Genomic DNA, 22,375 nt, shown 5'->3' with positions numbered 1-22,375 from the left:
GAAAGCTGTACGCTGGCTCCCTCGGACAATAAAGTGAGATGAGCGCCACAACCCCGGAGTCGGCCATGACTGGACCTAATAGTCAGGGGTCCCTTTACCTTTACCTTTACCTTTAAGGTTGCTGGAAACAAGCTCCATGAAGGGAAAATTACAGTTCCTGCGATTCTTTGGGAGAAGTCATGAGCTTTAAATGTGTGTTGAATGTGCTTTAAATATATAGTGTGGGTCTGCCCTCATGGCACAATATTGCCCTGGTTCAGGATTTCCTGGCAGGTGAGGAGAGATGGACTTGGCCCTGTTGTCAAGACACCTGTGCCTGGCTTGTGTCAATGATTAATGTGGTGACTAATGATGGGAAAGGAAGCGATTATTGATTGGGGGTGGGGAGAACCTGGAGGCACCTGTCCAGGAGAGAGGAAAATGGCACGCGCCTCAAATTGTTCTCTCTCTGGGGGTCAGTTCCCTTTGTCATCGGAGATCTTTCAAGGTGAGGTTGGGGAAGCTGTTGTGGGGTGGAGAATCATGACCATGACTGTGGTTGGAAACAAGGAGGACTGGCCAGAGGGTACGGAAAGGCAGAGGAAAGGGCTTCAGAACTTAGTCTTTTTGACTCAGCCATGGAACATGGTGCAGTAAGAACAGAGTGCCTTTGACCATGTGCAGAGTGCCTTCTCCTCACACACGAAAAAGCCCAGCCAGCCCTTGTATATATGGGATCAGGAAGAAAGGCTTCCGGGTCGGATAAGGTGCTCTGTAGTATTCCTGCGTGAGGGATCTCTGCTCTTTTATTCCCTGACTCGCCACTGTCCCTTTCGCACAGTCATCAAGGCTCAGATCTGGATCTTCTTAGTCCCCGTTTTCCTGGGCCTTGTGCAGGTCGGCCTCTTCCTGGAGCAGATGGGCTTCTTCCTGCGCCATGGCAACAGCTCCCGCCGAACCAGCCTCTCGCTCTGGATCCTGGGGGTCTATCCGGTAAGAATGGGCAAAGGAAGCAGGCAGCCTTCTCTTGCGTCTCAGCCTCTTAAGACTGCAACCCTGTGTTCACTTCCTAGGAAATCCAGCTGAGAAACCAGAGTGAAGCTGATTTAGGATCCTGGCTAACTTAGGTCCATTCCTTTCAACAGGTTTACCCTGAGTAAAAGTTAGCTGCCTGCAGCCCATTGTTCCCATGCTTGCAGCTCTCCCGGTGTACTAGCCACACATAACTGCGTCACACAAATGTGTAATTAGCTGGCTTCATTTGCAGCCTCATGTTGGGGTAGCATCTAGTGGCTTAAACGGAAGGCTGCATACACACAACACTTCTGAAGCACGTTCAGAGTATCTTCTGCACTCCCTGCAAAGAATTCTGAGCACAGTAGTTTGTGAAGGGCTACTGAGAACCATAACTCAGTGAGGGCTGAACAAAGGCCTTGTGGGAAATAATGTGCGCTGAATGTGCTTTGCATAAGATGGATTGTGTAAAAGAATGTGCTGCTTAGGGACAAATTACAATCAAAACCAGGTGCAAATCTTTTAATATTATATCCCATCTCCTTATCCAACAGGTGTTCAGTCTCACTTCCCTCATTGGTTTGTTCATCCCTCGCACTTCCTTCGTCTGTAACTTTGTGGCCTCCATGTGAGTTTCTTTTGATGGGAGTGGGAACAGGCGGTGGAAGGAGCAGGATTAAATGTAATTTATCCTAAGGGACACGGGTGGCGCTCTGGGTTAAACCGCAGAGCCTAGGACTTGCCGATCAGAAGGTCAGCGGTTTGAATCCCCGCGACGGGGTAAGCTCCCGTTGTTCGGTCCCAGCTCCTGCCAACCTAGCAGTTCGAAAGCACGTCAAAGTGCAAGTAGATAAATAGGTACTGCTTTGGCGGGAAGGTAAACAGCGTTTCCGTGCACTGCTCTGGTTCGCCAGAAGCGGCTTAGTCCTGCTGGCCACATGACCCGGAAGCTGTCTGTGGACAAACGCCGGCTCCCTCGGCCAATAAAACGAGATGAGCGCCGCAACCCCAGAGTTGGCCACGACTGGACCTAACGGTCAGGGGTCCCTTTACCTTTATCCTAAGGGAATTACTGCCAAGAAGACCCGAAGTTATCCACTTCAGGATTGTTTTTCCTCGAAAAATCTACAGCAAGGCTGGGGAACCTTTGGCACTGCAGATGTTGCTGAATCACAACTCCCATCATCCCTGGCCATTGGCCATATTTGCTGGGGCTTATGGGAGTTGTAGTTTTGCAACTTTTAGAGGGCCCCAGGTTCCCCACAGCTGGTCTAAAGGATGCAACTAAAGTTGCCACTCTGTTTGCTTTTTTTGACAAACGACTCTATGGTAATGAAGTTTGCCATCACCTCTGGGAAGGAGTCTGTGAACCTTTAATGACTGCATGGCGGTCTCCTTCATGAAGACAGTGGGCAAACTCAAGTTGCAACAGATTCTCCTCCAGAATCCCAATGCCACATTATGGAACGTTTACTGCAGGTACAGTTCTAGATTCCCTCAAGGCACTTACTCCATTTACTGGCTGGCTGTACCGCTGGATCATTTCCCACCACCCAAATGTAGCTGCATTTGGACCCAGGTCTATTAAACTGATAGCTACTAGAGCATGATGACCACTTCAGTGGGACCATAGAATAGCGTCATTCTGGCTGTTCATCCCACCTTCCATTTCCCCTTCTCCACCTTCACAACAAATATTATGCAGAAACACCTTTCCTCCTTCAAAATGGATGTGGCCTTGTAGCCTTGTGTCCTGAATGTGTGCACCACATTTCAGCTTGAGAACCCAAGGAAGGATATTGTGTATATCATACAAACAAAAGGTGACTTAAGCCTAAGCTTAAGCTCCACCAACTAGTCCTCTCCAGCTCCACAAAATTGTCTGTTTGATCCAGCAGATGCATAGTCTGTAACTCTCCTGTTCCTGCAGCTACCACTCCATCACCCTCTGGAAATTCCTTGCACTGATCAGAGATTTCTTTGGTGGATCAGACCGAATGTTCCAGCAACTGGAGAGCCAGCGCGTTTCTCCAAACCCTTTCCCCTGTTGCTGCTGTTGCTGCCTTCCTGAAATTGCTGCCAACAGGTAAGAAGAGCCTGCCTTTGTGCCGAGTTGGTCCTGCACATTATAGCTTCCTTATTGTACCCTATAATCTGCAACTGATCCAGAACACCTCAACTAAATGCATCCCACCCCCTTCTTACATCAGGCTCTCAAAGTTTCCTCATTCCCCCCAATCTCCTCATTCCTTTTCCCTTACATTTTTAGATCATGAAAAGCGCAGGCAAGGACTTGTGGTTTTGTTTTTATTTCTCAGTGGTGCCTAGCACATGACAGATGGTGATAAGCCTTCTTAAGGTCCTACACTGACACAAACACACACATTCATGTTGTACAACAACTTGAAGCTTTCAGTCCTTCACATTAGACCTGTCCTCCTAATATGCCTTTTACCGTATTTCTTCTATCTCCATGGCTGTGCAAACCATGTGCTTTTAAATACATATAAAATGTTGAGCCAGGCTGAATTATTTGACCTCTTAAAATTCTGTAAATCACATTTCCTTATTTTGCATAATTCATTCTGGTTTTCCCATTCAATGTCTCATTTTCTTAGTTCTTGTTTTATGCTGCTTTTAGTTTTAGATTTTTAATGAATCTACGGTAATTTATGTGTAAGGGTGGCGCTGTGGTCTAAACCACAGAGCCTAGGGCTTGCTGATCAGAAGGTCAGCGGTTCGAATCCCCGTGACGGGGTGAGCTCTCGTTGCTGCTCTGGTTTCGCCAGAAGCGGCTTAGTCATGCTGGCCACATGACCCAGAAAAACTGTCTGCAGACAAATGCTGGCTCCCTCAGTCAATAAAGCAAGATGAGCGCCGCAACCCCAGAGTCATCCATGACTGGACCTAACGGTCAGGGGTCCCTTTACCTTTACCTTTAATTTATGTGTGGCCAGAACCAGAGGCACCATTCACCTGGGGAGCTTGCAGCCAGGGATGCTGCAACAAACAGCTGTGCCAGCCTTTGGGAGGCAGAGACAAAAGAGGACATCAGAGGAGAGAGGGAAGGAAAGAGGGACAGAGGCCAGGGTTGCCCACAGCACCCCAGACCATAATTCAAGGCACCCCAGGGTACCATGGCCCACTGGTTGTATATAGGAAGTGCAGTGTAAGCGATGGAAGTCAGTCAATGAAATTTTATTATTGAGATATTTGTAGAATAAATTTAGAAAAAATTCTTCCAACTTTTCTTCTTCTTCTTCTCTTTATTTCTTCTTTTTCTTTCTTCTTTTCTTTCTTCTTTTCTCTTTTTCCCTTTTTTTATATATGTGAGCTTATCTCAAATATATGTATGTATTTGCAATATTTTGCTTATATTTTGTAATAATTATGTTAAATAATTTTTTTAAAAAAGAAAAGAAAGAAAACCACTGGCGGCTTCTTCTTCTTCTTCTTCTTCTTCTTCTTCTTCTTCTTCTTCTTCTGCAGAACAAACCTGCGATGTATGACGCTGGCTGTGTATCAGCTCTCTGTCATCAGGACCATCCTCTTTTTCGTCACCCTTATCCTCTGGACGGATGAGAAATATGACTATGGCGATGTAAGTAATTCTGGCTGTGAAATTCATGGCTAACAGGCAGAGAGGAAGGGAATTAAGTCACACCTTGGGCATGTCTATTAAGCACAGAATGATTACTTGGTATTCCCAGTGATGCTGCAGGTTGGATATTTTCCTGAGGAAAGTGACAGGTGCCCATTCTTCGGTCTGTTGATAGATGCTTCCATTGGACTGAGCTGACTTGAATCTGGGCATTGTTATCCCTCAATGAGTAACAAAGCAGGTCTTAATTATAGCCAAAGCTTATCAAATTGATGTGGCAAGGCAGCTCAAATTCTGTATGCATAATGATAGGAAGCTTTGGCTGAACCTTAGCAGTAGTTTCTCTGGATGACGACCATAGAAAAAGGTTGGTATCGCTGCTGGATCTTACCATGAAAATGCTGCTACGTTCCTGAGCACCAGGCTAGGACCAACCAGGGCAAACGTGGCAATTAGGGAACGGGGCAACTGTGGATTGGTATCAATTAAAAGTTGCTCATCAGGATTTTAAAAGCACAGTAAAATTCCACAGCCCTGGGGATGAAAGCTTGCAAGCAGCTTCCAGTTCAAGTAAGTGCAGGACATAAATTAAAAGGTGGGAAGGAAATGAATGTGAGAAGCAAATTAAGAGAATTGTGTTGCCTTGGTTAACAGGCAAAGAGGGAACAGAAAGGGGCACTCCTGGGTGATAAAAGCAGAACCACCACCAGTTCTGGCCCCCAGACCACCTCTGAATTTCCATAGATGGAACTATATTAGGTTAGAGATGTATATGAAGTGGTCCCCTTCAGGTCTTCCGCTGGTGCCCACAAAATATTTATCTCAACATGCACACACCCCTCACCCCACCATGAAGCATGGAGGGTGGTTAACATTTTCTCCCTTGAAATGTCCATAGACCTGAAAGGGGAAGTTAGAAAAGCGATGTTCTTTCCCACTTCTTCTTTTAGCTCTATGGGCTTTTCAAGGCTCAGATTGTTTTGGATCCAGCTTTTACCCAGATCCCTTGGAAATTGTGTGAGCTCTCTCTCTCTCTCTCTCTCCCCCTGTGTGTGTGTGTGTGTGTGTGTGTGTGTGAGAGAGAGAGAGAGAGAGAGAGAGAGAGAGATACCTGCTCAGAAGGTGTGGGGCCCACAGCACTCATTCAAAAATTCACATCTGCCCATGTGCCTTAAAAACGTTGATGACCCCTGCTGACAAAGAGCGCAACAGCATTTTCCATCTTCTCTGTTAATTTAAAGCCAGATAAATTGAACCAGTGATTTCATGATTAGGCTATGGATCAGAATGGGATTAGCTACAGTAGAAATCTGAGCTTTTCTATAGTTATTGTATCCTGCTATTTATATGCAGTTTGGCAAGCTGTTCACATTTCTGATTATACCAAAGTACTAGTGCTGAAGCTTAGCTTTTTCCATGATTTATTTTCATACATTTCTATACCCCTGCTTAATACTTCAAAAAACCCTGTGGTATTAATTTGTAGGAAGAAACTAAGAAAGGTGTCCTAAAAACAACAACAACCTAAATATACTCTCAAGAGCTAAAATGTTTCAGGACCTTGAACTGTGTTTTTTGTTTTCTCAAATGTGCTGATCTTCACTGCACCATTCAACAGTGGAGTTAGGGAATTTTAGATTCTGCACTTAACAGTCACACTGAGTCCATGGGTAAGTGTCTGTACCTCTTTAGGAGCTAATGTGCATTACTCAAAATGGCATAAGCCATTTTGGGTGGGCCCACTTTCTCCTGCTGCTGAGTGGGGCCCTGGACTTCTACTCAAAAGTCTTGCTCTGAAAGTGCCATTCAACTGACAGAGGATTTTGCCCAAATACGTGTTGCTGGGGAGAGTCAAAGCATCTGACATCTCATTTGCCCATCCCTCTCTCCTAGGTGAGCCACACCAACCCCAACTCTTACATCTACGCCATCTCCACATTCCTTTTTTAATATATTATTTATTTATTTTTAACATACTATTTCCAACAATCATTTAACATAATTTCGTATCTTATACAATTCTTTGACTTCCATCAATCACATGTGAAAAGTTTCCAATCTTTTTCACTTAGTTTACATTTCTTAATTTCACTATTACTTTTAATTTTCTTAACTAATAACTCTCTTCATAACCTTCCTTGCAATATTTCATATGTTCCTCCTTACAAAACTTCTTGCAATCCTACTAGCGTAATCTGTTGATTACAATTGCTCTTCAAATAGTTCACATATTTATTCCAGTCCTCTGAGAATCTCTGGTCCTGCAGGTTTCAAATCCTTCCTGTCATCTTATCTAATTCTGCATAGTCCATTAATTTCGTCTGCCATTCTTCTTTCAATGGTAATTCTTCTCGTTTCCATTTCTGGGCCCCAACACATGTTGCTGGGGGGAGTCCCAGAATCTGACATCTCACCTTTGCCCATCCCTCTCTCCCAGGTAGGCTACACCAACCCCAACTCTTACATCTATGCCATCATTGCCATCTCCACATTCCTGTCCTTCTATGGCTACTTGCTCTTCTACAAAGCCACCAAGCCAGCGCTCAACGGCTACAGCTTGCGCTCCAAATTCGTTTGCATCATCTTGGTTCTCGTCCTCTGTGGCCTGCAGAGTGGGATCCTGGAGACCATGGGGGCAGTGGGGGCCATCCCTTGCAGCCCGCCTCTCTCCCCGGTGACACGCTCCCAAGGTAAGCTGCTTCAGGGAGGCCAGGAGCCTGCAGCAGGTGCCATTGAGGGTGGCTGGCTGATGGGCAGGCCACCTCACTCTCTGACTTGCCATCTCGGGACAATTGCCTTCCTTGCTGTCTCGTGCCAGAGAGGTTCCCTGCCCCCTTGCGGGGTCAGGGTCTCTCAGGGGGCAGAGGAGGGGGGGAAACTAGTTCCTTAGAAAAGCTGGCTCTTGGGCAAGGGACAGTGTGTCATCTGGGCTAGCCTCTTCACCAACCTACTGCAACCCAAGACTTGTATTCACAGTAGAGCTAAGGAGATTGTTCCATCAGCGTAAACATTTCTGCATGCTTGACGGTGCCCCTCTCCCTCCCATGCAGTTCCCGGGGTTCCTTCAACCCCCTGGAGCAGATTTGGGGAGGCTGTGGAAGTGTGCAGGGGGAAGTCCAATTCAAAGTGTTGGTGCTGACCTTTAAAGCCCTAAACAACCTCGGTCCAGTATACCTGAAGGAGCGTCTCCACCCCCATCATTCTGCCCGGACACTGAGGTCCAGCGCCAAGGGTCTTCTAGTGGTTCCCTCGCTGAGAGAAACCAAGTTACAGGGAACCAGGCAGAGGGCCTTCTTGGTAGTGGCACCCGCCCTGTGAAACACCCTCCCACCAGATGTCAAAGAGAAAAACAACTACCAGACTTTTAGAAGACATCTGAAGGCAGCTCTGTTTAGGGAAGCTTTTAACGCTTAATAGACTATTGTACAGTGATACCTCGGGTTATAGACACTTCAGGTTACATACGCTTCAAGTTACAGACTTTGCTAACCCAGAAATAGTACCTCGGTTTAAGAACTTTGTTTCAGGATGAGAACAGAAATCATGCTCCGGTGGCATGGCAGCAGCAGGAGGCCCCATTAGCTAAAGTGGTGCTTCAGGTTAAGAACAGACCTCCGGAACGAATTAAGTACTTAACCCAAGGTACCGCTGTATTTTAATATATTGTTGGAAGCCACCCAGAGTGGCTGGGGAAACCCAGCCAGATGGGTGGGGTATAAATAATAAATTATTATTATTATTATTATTATTATTATTATTATTATTATTATTATTATTATTCTACTCGGAATCATTGTGCTGGCTTCTGCTAGTGCAACTACAGCGCCTGCCAAGCTAGCTGGGGCTGATGGGACTTGTAGTCCAAAACCTACGGAGTTCATCAGGTTGGCAAAGGATGGTCTGGCCTAAGCATCAAAGAAAGGTGCAAGGCACTCTTCCTCAAACTCGGCCCTCCAGATGTTTTGAGACTACAGTTCCCATCATCCCTGACCACTGGTCCTGCTAGCTAGGGATCATGGGATTTGTAGGTCAAAAAAATCTGGAGGGCCGAGTTTGAGGAAGCCCGGTGTAAGGAAACTGCTTTCCCTTGCCAATGCACAACTGGGAGAGCACTGGTAGTCAAGTCTCTTTCTACCCACCTGACACCTGAAATTGCATACAATGTTGGATGTGGGGAGAGTGGGCAAGGTCTGGGGGAAAACAACCTCCTGGGGCAAACCTGAATCCCTAGCAGGCGGGAGGTTTCCCACCTCTGCTGCAGAGCGTACCATATTCTTAATTCTCTCTTCACCCCTCCAGTGATCTACTACTATTCCCTGGCTGTCGAGATGTTCTTCATCGGCATATTTGCCCATTACTCTTTCCGAAGAGCCGAGCCGCAGCTGGACACTCAGCAGGTCACCCGCCATCGAGCCTCTCAGACCGAGGGTCCCCGGTCTGGACGCTGCAGCCCGGGAGACGACGCGTCCATGGAGGGAGCCAACCCGGGCTACCTGGGTGAGGAGTCTCTGTGTACCATAGAGCACACTCCGCTGGACCGGTTTGATTTCATTGTGGGGGGGCCTGTGGATGGCTGGGGGCCAGGCATCCTGAGGACAGGGCCTCCACGGGCTGAGGGCCTGAAAGCCAGCTCCTCACGCCAAAGTACTGGCGCAGAATCACCAGCTGGAATCCAAATCCATGCCCAGGTGGCGAAGCTGAATGGTGAAGGGGTCACTGTTGTGTAGCCCTCAATCTCCAGGGAACGGTCCTCCCTTTCGTGGCAACACCTGGATTCTGAGGAAACAAGGACGACTGACCTGAGGAAAACAGGATGATGGAGGAGGATGACAGCAACAACCACGAACTCCATGCTTTGGCAAGGAGTGGAGCATCGGGAGAGGAATAAATAGCATTGTGAGGGAATTTCAGTCCATCTATAGCAAGTCCCGACTGTCAGATTAAAGAAGATAAAGTAATAAGCAGTATGCCTAAGGCCAGAATAATCAAAAACCTGGAAGGGAAGGACATGCGGTACTGGGAAACAATATGCCTTTGTTAAATTATTATCAATAATTTCTGCAGCACTCAGAACACAGTCTGACTCTGAGGGAAGGGAGGCCAAGAGAATCCTGTCTTTAGCCCACAACTGCCCTGGATGGATGAACAGGAATTTGAACCTTTCTCTGTGTGTCTTCTCAATAAAGCATTCCAGCTACTTATCACAGCAAAAGAAAAGCTCTGAGCAAGTGACAAAGCTTTATTAAAATCAACACAGTTTTGGCTGGTCAGGGAGAAAGGGACTTTGTATTGATAAAACAGGAAATTCTGTAAAATAGTGGTTCACAATTGGTGGTCTGTGGACGTCAGCGGGTCTGTGTAACTCACCCAGGGGGGTCTGCGTTTTTAATGTTTGAGGTTTTATTGTGTTTTTAATATTTTGTTGGCAGCCGCCCAGAGTGGCTGGAACAACCCAGTTGGATGGGTGGCCTGTAAATATTATTGCTGTTCTTATTCACCTAACAAAAACTACCATAAAGGTAAAGGGACCCCTGACCATTAGGTCCAGTTGTGGCCGACTCTGGGGTTGCAGCACTCATCTCGCTTTATTGGCTGAGGGAGCCGACGTACAGCTTGCGGGTCATGTGGCCATCATGACTAAGCCACTTCCAGCGAACCAGAGCAGCGCACGGAAACGCCATTTACCTTCCCGCTGGAGTGGTACCTATTTATCTACTTGCACTTTTTGGCGTGCTTTCAAACTGCTAGGTTGGCAGGAGCAGGGACCGAGCAATGGGAGCTCACCTCGTCGCGGGGATTCGAACTGCCAAGCTTCTGATCGGCAAGTCCTAGGCTCTGTGGTTTAACCCACAGCGCCACCCATGTCCCCCAAAACTACCATAGAAATATCAAAATTTTCAAAAGTAAGGGCTCCATAGCCTGGCTTTTGAAAAACAGGGGGTCTGCAGTACTTAGCTAATGGGGAACCACTTCTGTAAAAGGTAAACCAAGAGGGATGAAAAGTCTTTCGAACCAGCAGGGGGCAGTATGCATCTCTTGCCCCCCATTTCTGTTATAATGTCAGGTTGACAGTTTTCCCAGGGCGTCTGTGACCTCGGCCTCTAGGGGTGAGTGTGCAGCCCCCTGCTCTTGCTGCTCCTGGAGTGCATTTTCCTGCTGAGGCTGGGGCACTTGCTCCTTGCTCAGCAGATTGTGTTTCTTCAAGAAGCAGGCCTCTTCGTAGGGAGGGCAGATGGGAGGCTGAGTCGGGGGGACGTAAGTGTATTTCTTCTCGGGATCCAGCTGATCAAATGGGAAAGAGAGCAAGAGAGCCTTAAAGCAGGTGGTCCAAGTCCCTTTCTGGAGCCTAAGCACCATCAACCACCATTATCCTTTTTGTGAATCTCCATTGCTAATCAATGGGCACCTCCGTTCTCTACGGCTTTGGGTTGTAGCCAGTGCTAGTTCTACTTAAGACTTGTAGGCATCCGTCTGTCTTGAGAGACAATGGAGTGCCACTCCAGGGGTGGAGTCATACCACTTTAGTAGCAGCACCAGAGAGACCTTCCCAGGTCGCAAGCCTGGCCATGTGTCTGGAGACCCTGGGCTGCCCAGAGGACAAGACCCCCCTCTCGGCTTCGCTGAAGTAGTACAAAGGAAAGCAGAGCAATACGCTCGGCACCAACCAGCTTGGCTGCAGGAGTTGCTGGAAGGAGGCACACAAGGCGCCATCTAACCATCTTAGGGACTCCACTCTGGATCTGTGTAGCCTTTTCTTCTCCCAAGGATATCCCACAAGGCAGCCCAGGTTTTCCTTCACCTAGATAAGTGATGGCCCTCCAGCTGTTTTGGGACTACAAATACCATCATCCCTAGCTAACAGAACCAGTGGCCAGGGATGATAGGAACTGAAGTCCCAAAACAGCTGGAGGGCCAAGTTTGGCCATCACTGACCTAGATGGACCCCCTTCCCTGGTGGATGAGCCCCACCTGCCCCTCACTTCCTTCTACAGCACATGCAGAAACCGCCTTCTTGGACCTGTTATTGGTCTCCTCCAGAGTAGACCCATTGAAATTAATAGCTGGGACTGAGGTCTAATAATTTCATTGAGGCTGCTCCAAGTAGGACTAGGATTGGATACAATGCTGCCTGTTTCAGGTTCTCTGCTGACAACTGCAAGGCACCAGGGACTTTGGACTGGGAATCCCTAATAGAGGGACCCATGTACTTTAATCTTTGCACTGAAGACAGTATGCCTCTGAATACCAGTTGATGGAAATTGCAGATGGGGAGGGAGACTCCTATTGCCCTCAGGTCCTGCTGGTGGGCTTCCCATTGGCATTTGGTAGGCCACTAAGGATGCTGGCCAGGATGCTGGACTAAGATTGGGCCTTTGGTCCGATCCAGCAGGCCTCTTCTGTTCTTAGCACCACCACTGCCAATGACCAGAGGGTGGTTTTGCAGCTATCGATTCAAGAAGGACCAAGTGGCAGAAGAGAGCCCATAGGCCTCCCCCTGGTTCTAAAAAGCCTGCTTCCTCAATCGGAGCAAAGACAGATGGAGCCACGCTTGAATCGCCCATTCCCACTGGCCTCCAGGCGCACCACCCAAGACCAGCCTTACCTGCAGAGGGTACGTCCGGTCGGAATCATAAGCACTCAGGTCTCCACAAGCCAGGAAGGGGACAATCACCCGATTGGGGCCCTCCAGCTGGTTAAAATCCACATCTGTATTGGGGGAGGTTTGGTAAGTGCTGCTCTCAAAGAGATGGACCCTCCAGGGTTGACCCCACCCCACTATTCATCTTTGCAATTCTTTACAATTCCTAATCCTATACAGTGGTGCCTCGCAAGACGAAATTAATTCGTTCCGCAAGTCCTTTCGTCTTGCGAGTTTTTCGTCTTGCGAAGCACGGTTTTCCATAGGAATGCATTAAAAATCAATTAATGCGTTCCTATGGAAACCGCCTTCAGACCAGGTCCGGGGACAGTCTGTCCCCCGACCTCTTCCGAAGGCGGGCGGGGGGCAAAAGTCTTTGTCCCCCCTGCCTGCCTTCCTGGGGGCTTTTAAATCGCCCCGGGACTGTCCCGGGGCGATTTAAAAGCCTCCGGATGGCTTTTGAAGGCAGGCGGGGGGGAGCAAAGACTTTTGCCCCCCGCCCGCCTTCAGAAGAGGTCCAGGACCTCTTCCGAAGGCGGGCGGGGGGCAAAAGTCTTTGTCCCCCCTGACTGCCTTCCCGGGGGCTTTTAAATCGCCCCGGGACTGTTCCGGGGCGATTTAAAAGCCTCCGGACGGCTTTTGAAGGCAGGCGGGGGGGAGCAAAGACTTTTGCCCCCCGCCCGCCTTCAGAAGAGGTCCAGGACCTCTTCTGAAGGCGGGCGGGGGGCAAAAGTCTTTGCTCCCCCCCCGCCTGCCTTCAAAAGCCATCCGGGATAGCGGGAAGCGCTTCCCTGCTATCCCGGACTGCTTTTAAAATGCTGGCGGTGGGGAGCAAAGCCTTTCGGCCCCTGCCGGCCTTCCTGGACCTCTTCTGAAGGCCGGAGGTGGGGGGAAAGGCTTTGCTCCCCACCGCTAGCATTTAAAAGAGGTCCCCGGAGATTTCCCTATGGGCTTTCTTCTTGCGAAGCAAGCCCATAGGGAAATTCGTTTTGCGAAGCGCCTCCAAAACGGAAAACCCTTTCGTCTAGCGGGTTTTTCATCTTGCGAGGCGTTCGTCTTGCGGGGCACCACTGTACCTCTCATTTACAAATATCCTTACAACATCTTTTAAACAATTCTCTTTGGCTAAGAAGCTTTCAGACTCCTCAGTCCTCCTGGATTCCTGGGGAACATATTTTTAAAGGAAACCTGGCTTAGGGCAGAGGTGCCTTTTTCTCCTGCTAAAATGCTGCTTCAGCAAAAAGGGCTTCCAATACTTGGGCTGATCACAATGATAATGATGGTAACAACAACAAAGGAGTCTTTATTAGGTGCTATAACTAGGCATCATGCAGAAGGTAATAGAATATAACACAACTGCTGCCCAGAAACTTAGAATCCAGTAAGATCTAAAAGCAGGGAGAGAAAAAAATACCAGAAATTGGACAAGGAGAAATACGGGGGAATCTTTTTGGTGCAGCAAACTGTATCTTCATCTTCCCATACCATACAGGGCCAACTTGTGACAGCCACCTGTCAATCATCTGATATCATGATGACAGGTAGCTTATCCCAGCCCCTTCTTGAAGTTGCCCCTCCGGGGTGGGGGGAGGGAGATAACAAACAAGCACTGGATTAAAACTGAGGTTTTCCCTAGGCAAATTCATTCTTTTCATATTCAGAACTTATGGAAGACTTTGATTTCTTTGCTTATATACTATGGGGCCTGCCTGGCTTCTCAAGACATTGACTCTATGGACAGGAAACATACGACAGCTTCAGCCTCCAGAGTCCCTGCTCAATACTGCCAAAAAACAGAAAGAGAAGCAATCCGACAATGGATCACTTCCTGGGACCAAAGACTCACAATCCCCCAGTAGGCAACTTGCACCTGCCCTCCTCCATCCACACTTTCTTGCCTCTGCCCTCAAACCTCCCACTTTCCCTTGCGTTTCCCTGCCCTGCGTCCCACAGCACAACGGGAAGCCGCAGAAACATCTCTTCCCCCTTCAAGGTTCCTTACTGTAACAGTGATCTAGCAAAGGATTGGACATGTTTGGCATGTAGCCTTCGGGGGGGCTGTAGTTTCGGCAAACAACGAAGGCCTCTGGAAGGATGAAAAGGCAGTTAAAAGCTTTGGTGATCACCGCTCTGGCATTCCGATACGATAATCTTTATTGTCATTGTCCCATACAGAACAACGAAAATTGAAAAGGAAAAAAAAATCTACATAAGACATTCAAAACCAACAAGCCTGCTATCCCAGCTATCCCAGCCTGGTTAGCCCCCTAAAAACTCTGATACCCCATTTTAAAAATACAATACACTCCCATAGAGACTCCTTACACTGCGTTTAAAACAAAATCGCATTTGGATAGAAACTGTTTCTCAGTCCTAGTCTTTGTAACCCTGTACCTTCTTCCAGAAGGCAGAAGCTGAAAGAAATCATTTCTGGGGTGTGCACTAAATTATACACAAACACACACAACCCCCTGCTGTTCCCCCAATACAGTTGGTTATCAAGCCCCGTGAGGAGTATGCTGTGCCTAACCTGAACCTGCATTGGGAAAAGGCATGTTCTGCACTAAAACCATCAGACTGGAGGTGGGGGGAGACACACAGTCAGAGCATCTGCTTTGTAAACAGAAGGTTCCAGGTTCAATCCCTGGGATCTCCTGGCAGGGCTAGGATGTAATCCAGCTTCCTATCTTCCTATAAACGGGCCATTTCCAAGCTTCCATCAAATACGAGCATGACCAAGAACCAGCATGGAGCTATTCAGACACAGACTCTGTTCTAAATTGTTTCCACTGAGTTCTATGTGACAGAATAAAACAGTCTGACTCCTGGGATGCAGAAGATGAGGGACGTGTGACTCATGCAATAGACAGGAGGCTCTTCAATTGCAAGAGCCCATTTGCCAGCGGTGCCCTTGAGAGAATGACCTGCAAACATGAACAGCTGCTGCTCACATCTATAGGAAGTGGGGAAACACAGCCTTTGGGGATTAGCTTTGCAGCAGCAGTAGCAAACAACTGCCCACTACCTCTGACACTGTGTAGACTGAGCCTTCAACAACAATACACAGAAGATGTGTTATACACATGTCCTAATTTTGCAAATACATGGCAACCCACTGAATGTAATGTAATGGGATTCTTGTCCCTAGCCGAACTAGGAGACTAAGGAAACGTGTTTGCAGAAATTTAAAGAGTTAGCCTAAACTGCAAGTGTAGCTGCAGCAACACAAACATGACTTTTGTTTTTTAAAAATGGCACTGAAGCAGAAAAGACCTGCACCAAAGATATCAAAGCAAACTCAATCAAAAGTCCTAAGAGAGCATTACGCCATGGCATGTGCAGATTCTGTTGTGCGCTTCTCTGACCTGCGTTCACTTTTGTGTTTTTGGAGAACTGCTCATTTGCTTTCTTTTAATTGTAGGAGGTTGCTGCAAGGAGCAGGGTGGAGCAGGAGGAAACAGTTGGCAAAGCAACGGGTAATAGGGCGATGAGAAAGACACTGGAAGTCACGAGGGGACGTGCATATCACGCAAGGCGCAAAAGCGCCATCTTTCTCCCTCTGCCTGCATGCTTCCAGACATTCACCTGCAACAATGACAACTAGAAACATACAACTAAAGAGCTGCGCTAGCGGGAGCCAGAACAAGTCCCGCCAGCACAACATGGCTTCCCCTTGCCTCTCCTCCCCCTCCATGCCCCCCAGATAGGCCTACAGGAGGAGAGGAGGGGGAAGATCGTTTCATTGGGCAAGCAGAAATACTCGCACAGACAGAGCAATCTCCTTAGTGCCACTTAGAATTCCACTCATTATTATAATTTTTTGAGATTCCAGTGATTCTGAACAAGCTGTCAGATCCTGTAACGCTTTGTACAGTTTCCCCCATGAGTAGCAAAGCTGCAAGTTAACCAGGCTTGCAAGAAGCTGTTTGGTCGCTCACCGATGCTGGAGTTGCGGCTACTTCGGGGTTTGGCGCACGTCACATCAGGAAAGAAAATTCGCAGCTGGGAATAGAGGAGGGTGATGTCCTTCCCTCGGAATATCTAAGGCAGGGAAGCAAAATGCCATCATCTCGCCTGGATAAATTGCATTCTTATGCCACATTACCCAGGCTGTGGATAGCGACACAGATGCAGAGGAATCCTCTGCCAATGAGAGATGGGGAAGGGGTGTAATTCAGATGTTCTGGGGACACTGAGCTCAACAGCATCAGGTGCCGCGAGAGAACAAGCGCAGGGTGCTCCCAAAACAGAATCAGCATGCAGCCAGCACCCAAGTGCAGTGACTCTGATAACACTGGAAATGAACCCAAATTCCCTGCTCTGGGATCTCACGATGTCACAAGGTCCTGTCTCAGCATGTCAGCAGAAAGCACATCAGGAGGATTCCCAATGCCACTGACGGCCACCTTTGCCTTAAGGCAGGCATGGCCAAACTTGGCCCTCTTGATGTTTTGGGATTACAACTCCCATCATCCCTAGCTAACAGGACCAGTGGAACAGGAATTGTAGTCAAAACATCTGGAGGGCCAAGTTTGGCCATGCCTGCCTTAAGGGTTCAAGTCAATCTCTCACGAATTTGGGTCCTTGCAGTCCCAATCCCTGGGAAGCATAACAGGCTATTTTGCTTTGTTTGAAAGTATCAGGCTGTTATCCTCTGGGTCTTGCAATATTCTTACTTGAATTTGAAGAGTTATTAAGAATTCCAAATAGCAGCTTATTTCACCAGAGGTATTTAAAAATCGTTGTTATCATTTTCATACAAAATACATTTTTGCCATGTGGTTGAAAAACACATCACCTTTGGTCTGTCTTCTACTATACCTTACTTTTTGAGTTAATTTTTCAGCACTAGCTATGGGCCAGATTTGACTTTGCCATAAATCCTAATTTGTACCCCTTTTGGCAAATTTAATTTTAACTCCTACTCAGTTGTGTTTTTCTTTTTCTGTTTCCTTATTCCTTACAGATTACTGAATTATATTTTAAATTAAATACATAAAAAGAAATAAAAGTTGAGCTTAGAATTTTTCAGTACAGTGGTACCTCGCAAGACAAATGCCTCGTAAGACGAAAAACGTGCAAGACAAAAGGGTTTTTCGTTTTTTGAGTTGCTTCGCAAGACGATTTTCCCTATGGGCTTGCTTCGCAAGATGAAAACGTCTTGCAAGTTTGTTTCCTTTTTCTTAAAACCGTTAATCCTATGGGAATCCGCGCTCCGCAAGACGAAAAAATCTCAAGACGAAACAACTCACAGAACGAATTAATTTCGTCTTGCGAGGCACCACTGTATTCCTGCTCAAGTTCCCTTGTTCCTGTTTTGAAAAACCTCCAGGCCCACTGCTGACGCTCAGTGGGCTGGTGAACTGGACAGGCCCACCAAGTCCCCAGCCTATTTGCTGTGGTGCCTTAGCTGAGCTCAGGTGAACAGCAATAAGCAGGTGCTGAAACGCCACTGCAGGGAGATGACTTTGGTGCGGTGCCCACAGCAGCCCTGTTTTGCCACACCTGTTTGGCCACACCTAAAGCAGAACTGCAGTGCCTATTAACTCTTCCCTGATCACCTGCAGGGCTCACCTTTGCTACAAATGTCCCTCCTTTCTTTAGCACGTGCGTAGTGATGTTCAGAGCCTGGAAGAAACAGAAGGAAACAATCAGAACCAAAATAGAAAAGCCTTTTTTGGCACAAAGATGCAGCAGGTGGGGAACACAGCCACCAGCATCTCATGACAGTTTGGGCTGGAAAATAAACCTAGATAAAAGGTGAAAGGGTTTGCTATGGTCCTGCTCTTTTCCTCTCTGTTAGCAGAAGCCCAGTACTTGTAACGGGGGGGGGGGGGAGTGGACTGGATCCTGGGCTTTCCCACCCTCAGTGGCTCATGACACGTGAGCAGGGTCCACCTTGAAGTCAGCATTGATCAGCTGATGAGTGGGAACTGAACGTCTCCCCGGCTAATGCACCATCTGGAACAGTCTTTACAGCTCCCAACTGCGAACTGGCAGCCATGTCAACCCTTCCTTGGGTTTCTGAGAATTCACAAGAAGTTGTGACTGTTAATCTGTTTTTACAGCTGTAGCATACCTTTTTTTAAAAGCCAAGATTCAGAGCCAAATGCTAAATATTGTACTGAAATCTACTTTTGCAATTGCATATTGAGATTGTAAGAAGGTAAAGGGACGCCTGACCATTAGGTCCAGTCGTGGCTGACTCTGGGGTTGCGGTGCTCATCTTGTTTACTGGCCGAGGGAGCCGGCGTACAGCTTCCGGGTCATGTGGCCAGCATGACTAAGCCGCTTCTGGCGAACCAGAGCAGCGCACGGAAATGCTGTTTACCTTCCCACCGGAGCGGTACCTATTTATCTACTTGCACTTTTGACCTGCTTTCAAACTGCTAGGTTGGCAGGAGCAGGGACCGAGCAACGGGAGCTCAGCCCGTGGTGGGGATTCAAACCGCCGACCTTCTGATCGGCAAGTCCTAGGCTCTGTGGTTTAACCCACAGCGCCACCCGTGTCCCATTGAGATTGTAGAGCCACCCTAACTACAGAAGGCTCCAATTAGGAGCAATGTGTCTTCCAGGTCTGGGGAATATGATGATACCAGATAGGTCCTTACGAGGGGATCCCATTAACCTGTCTGATATCAGGCCTTATGTCAGGACCCAGAATAGTGTGGCATTTTCTGGGGCCTGTGGATCCCAGGAAGACTCACAGGGGCTGACACCATACCCATCACTTGCTGGCACTCCTCCTATCAAGCTTCCTGATCTGCTGCACTCAGTCAGCCTGGGCAACTTTCTGCTGAAGGATGCCAACCGGCTCTTCCATCAATGCAAAGCCCCCACAGCACCCATTGTGGATGAGTTTGCTCACTACATATAGCGGCAAACACCAGGAGATACTCACAGCGAGCAACAGCTGGGCCTGAATGTACTCATCTATGTCATGGAGTCCGGTCACTGCAGAGTAAAGGAATTACATATCAGAGCTAATACAGGCAGCTTTTCCATCTAAGGCCCAGCAGAGCTCCCCGATTCCCCTGACCAGGCTGGGAGCCTGGTTGCCACCTACCATCAGGGGCTCCATCGCACACCACCAGGTCGGCGGGCTGCCCTTCAAAATGGCAAATGATCTCCTGAGCTGTAGAGACCTGGAAACAGAGAGGTAGGTGGGTATGTGAGCAAAGAGGCTGTTCTCTGGCCTCTTTTTCTTCTGCTGCTTAGGTGGGGTAGAGGCCAAGCTCAAGGCTGACATCACCCCAAGATGCACTAGGTAGCACCTACCTTGGTAATGTCCCCCTGAATTTGGATGACACCTGGCAACGGAGCCATGGCTTGCAAATCTACAGCTACTATCTTGACACTGGAGTTTTTTGTGTCTTCTCCTCTGTGGGGTGGAATATAAGTAGATCCCATGAGAGTCTAGCCCATCTCTAAGGGGATGGAACCCACTAGATATATTTGAACTGAATCAATTGCTTACTTGATCTTTCGGCTTAAAACCTGGCTCCAGCTCCCTGGAGCTGCACAGAGGTCCACAGCTCTAGAGACACCTAGGAAGGACAAGAGAAGATCAGTCAGCACCTCTGCAAAGGGACTGAAAAAAAGGATTAGGAAGAAGAGCTCATGAGATGATTCTCTGGAGGAATACACGACTGTTTAAAGTGGTAAGATGGCGCCTTTGTTGCAGTGTTATCTCCCCCAAAACAGGACTCTGGTCATGTGAAAAAAGCTACAGTGGTACCTCGCAAGACAAATGCCTCGCTAGACGAAAAACGCGCAAGACGAAAGGGTTTTTCGTTTCTTGAGTTGCTTCGCAAGACGATTTTCCCTATGGGCTTGCTTCGCAAGATGAAAACGTCTTGCGGGTTTGCTTCCTTTTTCTTAAAGCCGTTAATACCCAGGGAATCCGCGTTCCGTAAGACAAAAAAATCGCAAGATGAAGCAACTCGTGGAACAAATTAATTTCGTCTTGCGAGGCACCACTGTATCTGCTAGAAGAAGGGGATACCAAAGGAAAAGTATTAATATTCCTTCACAGGTTCTGGGTCTGAGCCATGGCATTAGAAATAGGTTTGAGTGTTCCACACTTGTTAATGCCCTTCAGTGATGCAAGAAAAAGTGGTAATATAATGGGGATGCATGTTTTTTGGCCCACCTTGAAACAAATGGTATTCCTCATCCAGTTGCAGAAGTTTGAACGCACTACGGGCTCGCCACCCCTCTTCTTTGGCCAGGCGGTAGTAAATGTCACGCTTGTCTTTGGAGGAACGTCCCATCCTCACTTATCTGACAGGTACTAGAATGTGAGAGAAGAACTTGTCTGTTACCTGCTTTGCCACTGTGTGGGGAAGAACATCAACTGTGGGTCAAAGCAGTAGCACTGGCTTGCTTTAATGAATGAACTGGAGGCATAACAGGCCGGCCTTAGAGGAAGTAGGTAGCTATTAGCTAATCCAGTATCAATATCAAAATGGCTGCCTGGTGAAATGCAACAGAGAACCTCAGAGAGTACTTTTTAAAGCCCTGGAGAGTTGATACATCTGAAACACCTTTTTCTGAAAAGTAAAAAAAACTCTTGGGAGGTTGTTCCAAAGCTGCAGCCCCAACACTGAAAGAGCCCTTGTAGATTTTACCTTATAAGTGGATGTTATTCAGGGAAGAGCTCAGTCAGGTAATATATATTCCCTGAGGTACCGTATTTTTTGCTCTATAAGACTCACTTTTTCCCTCCTAAAAAGTAAGGGGAAATGTGTGTGCGAACAGCAAGAGGGATCGCTGCTTTCGCTGCGCAGCGATCCCTCTTGTTCTGGCTTCTGAGATTCAGAATATTTTTTTTCTTGTTTTGATCCTTCAAAAACTAGGTGCGTCTTGTGGTCTGGTGCGTCTTATAGAGCGAAAAATATGGTATTATGAGTTCAGACCGTTTAGGGGTTTAGCAGAGAATAAGCATCCACTTGAAATTCATCTCTCAAAACTGGATAGCTAAGTTGTTCCAAGTGCGGTGTAGATAACACCAAGGTTGCTGGTTTGATCCCCATACAAACAGCCGCTTAAATTCCTGCATCGGACTAGATGATCCTCAGGATCCTTTCCAACTCTACAATTCTATGAAAATGCATTCTGCACTTTTTTTATTGCACTTGTGAAACCCTGGAGAGCTGCTGCCATTCAGAGTAGATGGTTCAAGGGTCTGACTCAATACATGGCAGCTTCCTAAGCCCGTTATTAGTTCCTAATTCTTCTTGTATTGCAGGACTGGGTGCTAGCACTGTGAAAGGGTTCCTGGGTGGAGATTTAGCTTAACCTCAGCTTCTTGTTGCAAAGCGACCACAAACGGAAAATGAAGCTGTAAACCTGTTTTGAATCTGCAGCACTTCAGAATGAAAGGTGGAGACAGGCTTGTGAATGATTTGCTACTCTATACCAAAATAATTAAATCTTTCTAGGGGGGGGAAATTCCCTTGGGCAGAGAAACGTGGTGCGGTGTGTCAAGGTGTGTGTGTGGAAGACTCTATCCCAGTTTTCTCCTTGACATTCCACATTTCTGTGTGCAGGGTGAGCCCATCATGCGAGTCCTCACATGCAGCGTGGAAATGGTGCAACCCAGAAACAAGTCCCCACTCCACCCTACCCAGCTTCCTATAAATCTTAGATCTGAGAGACGCTGTTGGTATGGAAAGGCAGACAGGCAGGATCCATAGTAACGTAACCGCCCTGTGACCTAAATCTAATAAATAAACAAGCTCTCTGCAACTGCTTAGCGTCGTAACAGGGAGAAACCAACAGGTGAAGAAGGCTCTTCCCTCTACAGAAATGCAACCGATGGAGCAGAGCTTCATCTGTTGAATGTCTGCCTGTCCCACCAATTTCAGAGAGCACGGAGTCCCAAAGGAGGCCTAGACTGGCTACCCCAAAACGCGCCGTCCTTTCCCCATGGAGATATAAATCCCATATATACCGGAAGCCAGTCGCCCGCTGCAAACGTCCCGCGGCGGCTGTTTTTCACATGCCGGAAATGGAAGGCCAATGCAAGGATCTGTAACTATGCCCCGCACCACGCATGCGCCAACGGTTATTACAGTAAACGAGTCGCTGCTCGCTCGTCCGCGTCAGTATGGCGCATGCGCAGTTTGGATGCCTTGCGC

General features: G+C 47.7%; 2 protein-coding genes across 3 annotated transcripts; one reads left to right on the top strand and one right to left on the bottom strand.

The window, feature by feature from the left end:
- The first annotated feature begins 137 nt into the window (after nt 1-137).
- LOC309332276 (organic solute transporter subunit alpha-like) lies at nt 138-9,909 on the top strand. 2 transcript variants are annotated; one of them, XM_081845350.1, is made up of 7 exons: nt 138-487; nt 821-972; nt 1,548-1,621; nt 2,924-3,079; nt 4,483-4,594; nt 7,032-7,284; nt 8,894-9,909. In XM_081845350.1, exons 1-7 carry the CDS (start codon nt 349-351, stop codon nt 9,319-9,321), a joined length of 1,314 nt encoding a protein of 437 aa, XP_081701476.1. In that variant the 5' UTR covers nt 138-348; the 3' UTR covers nt 9,322-9,909. The 2 variants fall into 2 exon arrangements, with proteins under 2 accessions (XP_081701476.1, XP_081701477.1); XM_081845351.1 differs by lacking the exon at nt 1,548-1,621 and having other exon boundaries at nt 393-487.
- On the bottom strand, nt 9,819-22,303 carry FTSJ1 (FtsJ RNA 2'-O-methyltransferase 1). The gene is made up of 11 exons (XM_081845497.1): nt 22,189-22,303; nt 20,386-20,526; nt 19,711-19,780; nt 19,512-19,614; nt 19,300-19,378; nt 19,135-19,187; nt 17,808-17,861; nt 16,172-16,274; nt 14,236-14,319; nt 12,198-12,301; nt 9,819-10,876 (listed from the first exon to the last, which is right to left on the bottom strand). Exons 2-11 carry the CDS (start codon nt 20,504-20,506, stop codon nt 10,655-10,657), a joined length of 993 nt encoding a protein of 330 aa, XP_081701623.1. The 5' UTR covers nt 20,507-20,526; nt 22,189-22,303; the 3' UTR covers nt 9,819-10,654.
- Nucleotides 22,304-22,375: the final 72 nt, after the last annotated feature.

The sequence above is a fragment of the Podarcis erhardii genome (genome assembly GCF_964252035.2).
Source record: "Podarcis erhardii genome assembly, chromosome: 17".
Lineage (NCBI taxonomy): Eukaryota > Metazoa > Chordata > Lepidosauria > Squamata > Lacertidae > Podarcis > Podarcis erhardii.
Note: the sequence above shows the minus strand (reverse complement) of the source record. Positions and strands in the feature narration are given on the sequence as shown.

What these genes read in the sequence shown, in the direction of transcription:
- FTSJ1 (XM_081845497.1), bottom strand. Translation starts at nt 20,506, where the DNA reads ATGGGACGTTCCTCCAAAGACAAGCGTGACATTTACTACCGCCTGGCC. An exon ending in TAGCCGCAACTCCAGCATCG is followed by an intron (nt 14,320 to 16,171) that starts GTGAGCGACCAA and finishes TCATCCTTCCAG; the next exon opens with AGGCCTTCGTTGTTTGCCGA. An exon ending in TTTGCTAGATCACTGTTACA is followed by an intron (nt 12,302 to 14,235) that starts GTAAGGAACCTT and finishes CCCCCAATACAG; the next exon opens with ATGTGGATTTTAACCAGCTG.
- LOC309332276 (XM_081845350.1), top strand. Translation starts at nt 349, where the DNA reads ATGATGGGAAAGGAAGCGATTATTGATTGGGGGTGGGGAGAACCTGGA. An exon ending in GGATCCTGGGGGTCTATCCG is followed by an intron (nt 973 to 1,547) that starts GTAAGAATGGGC and finishes CTTATCCAACAG; the next exon opens with GTGTTCAGTCTCACTTCCCT. An exon ending in CCCGGTGACACGCTCCCAAG is followed by an intron (nt 7,285 to 8,893) that starts GTAAGCTGCTTC and finishes TCACCCCTCCAG; the next exon opens with TGATCTACTACTATTCCCTG.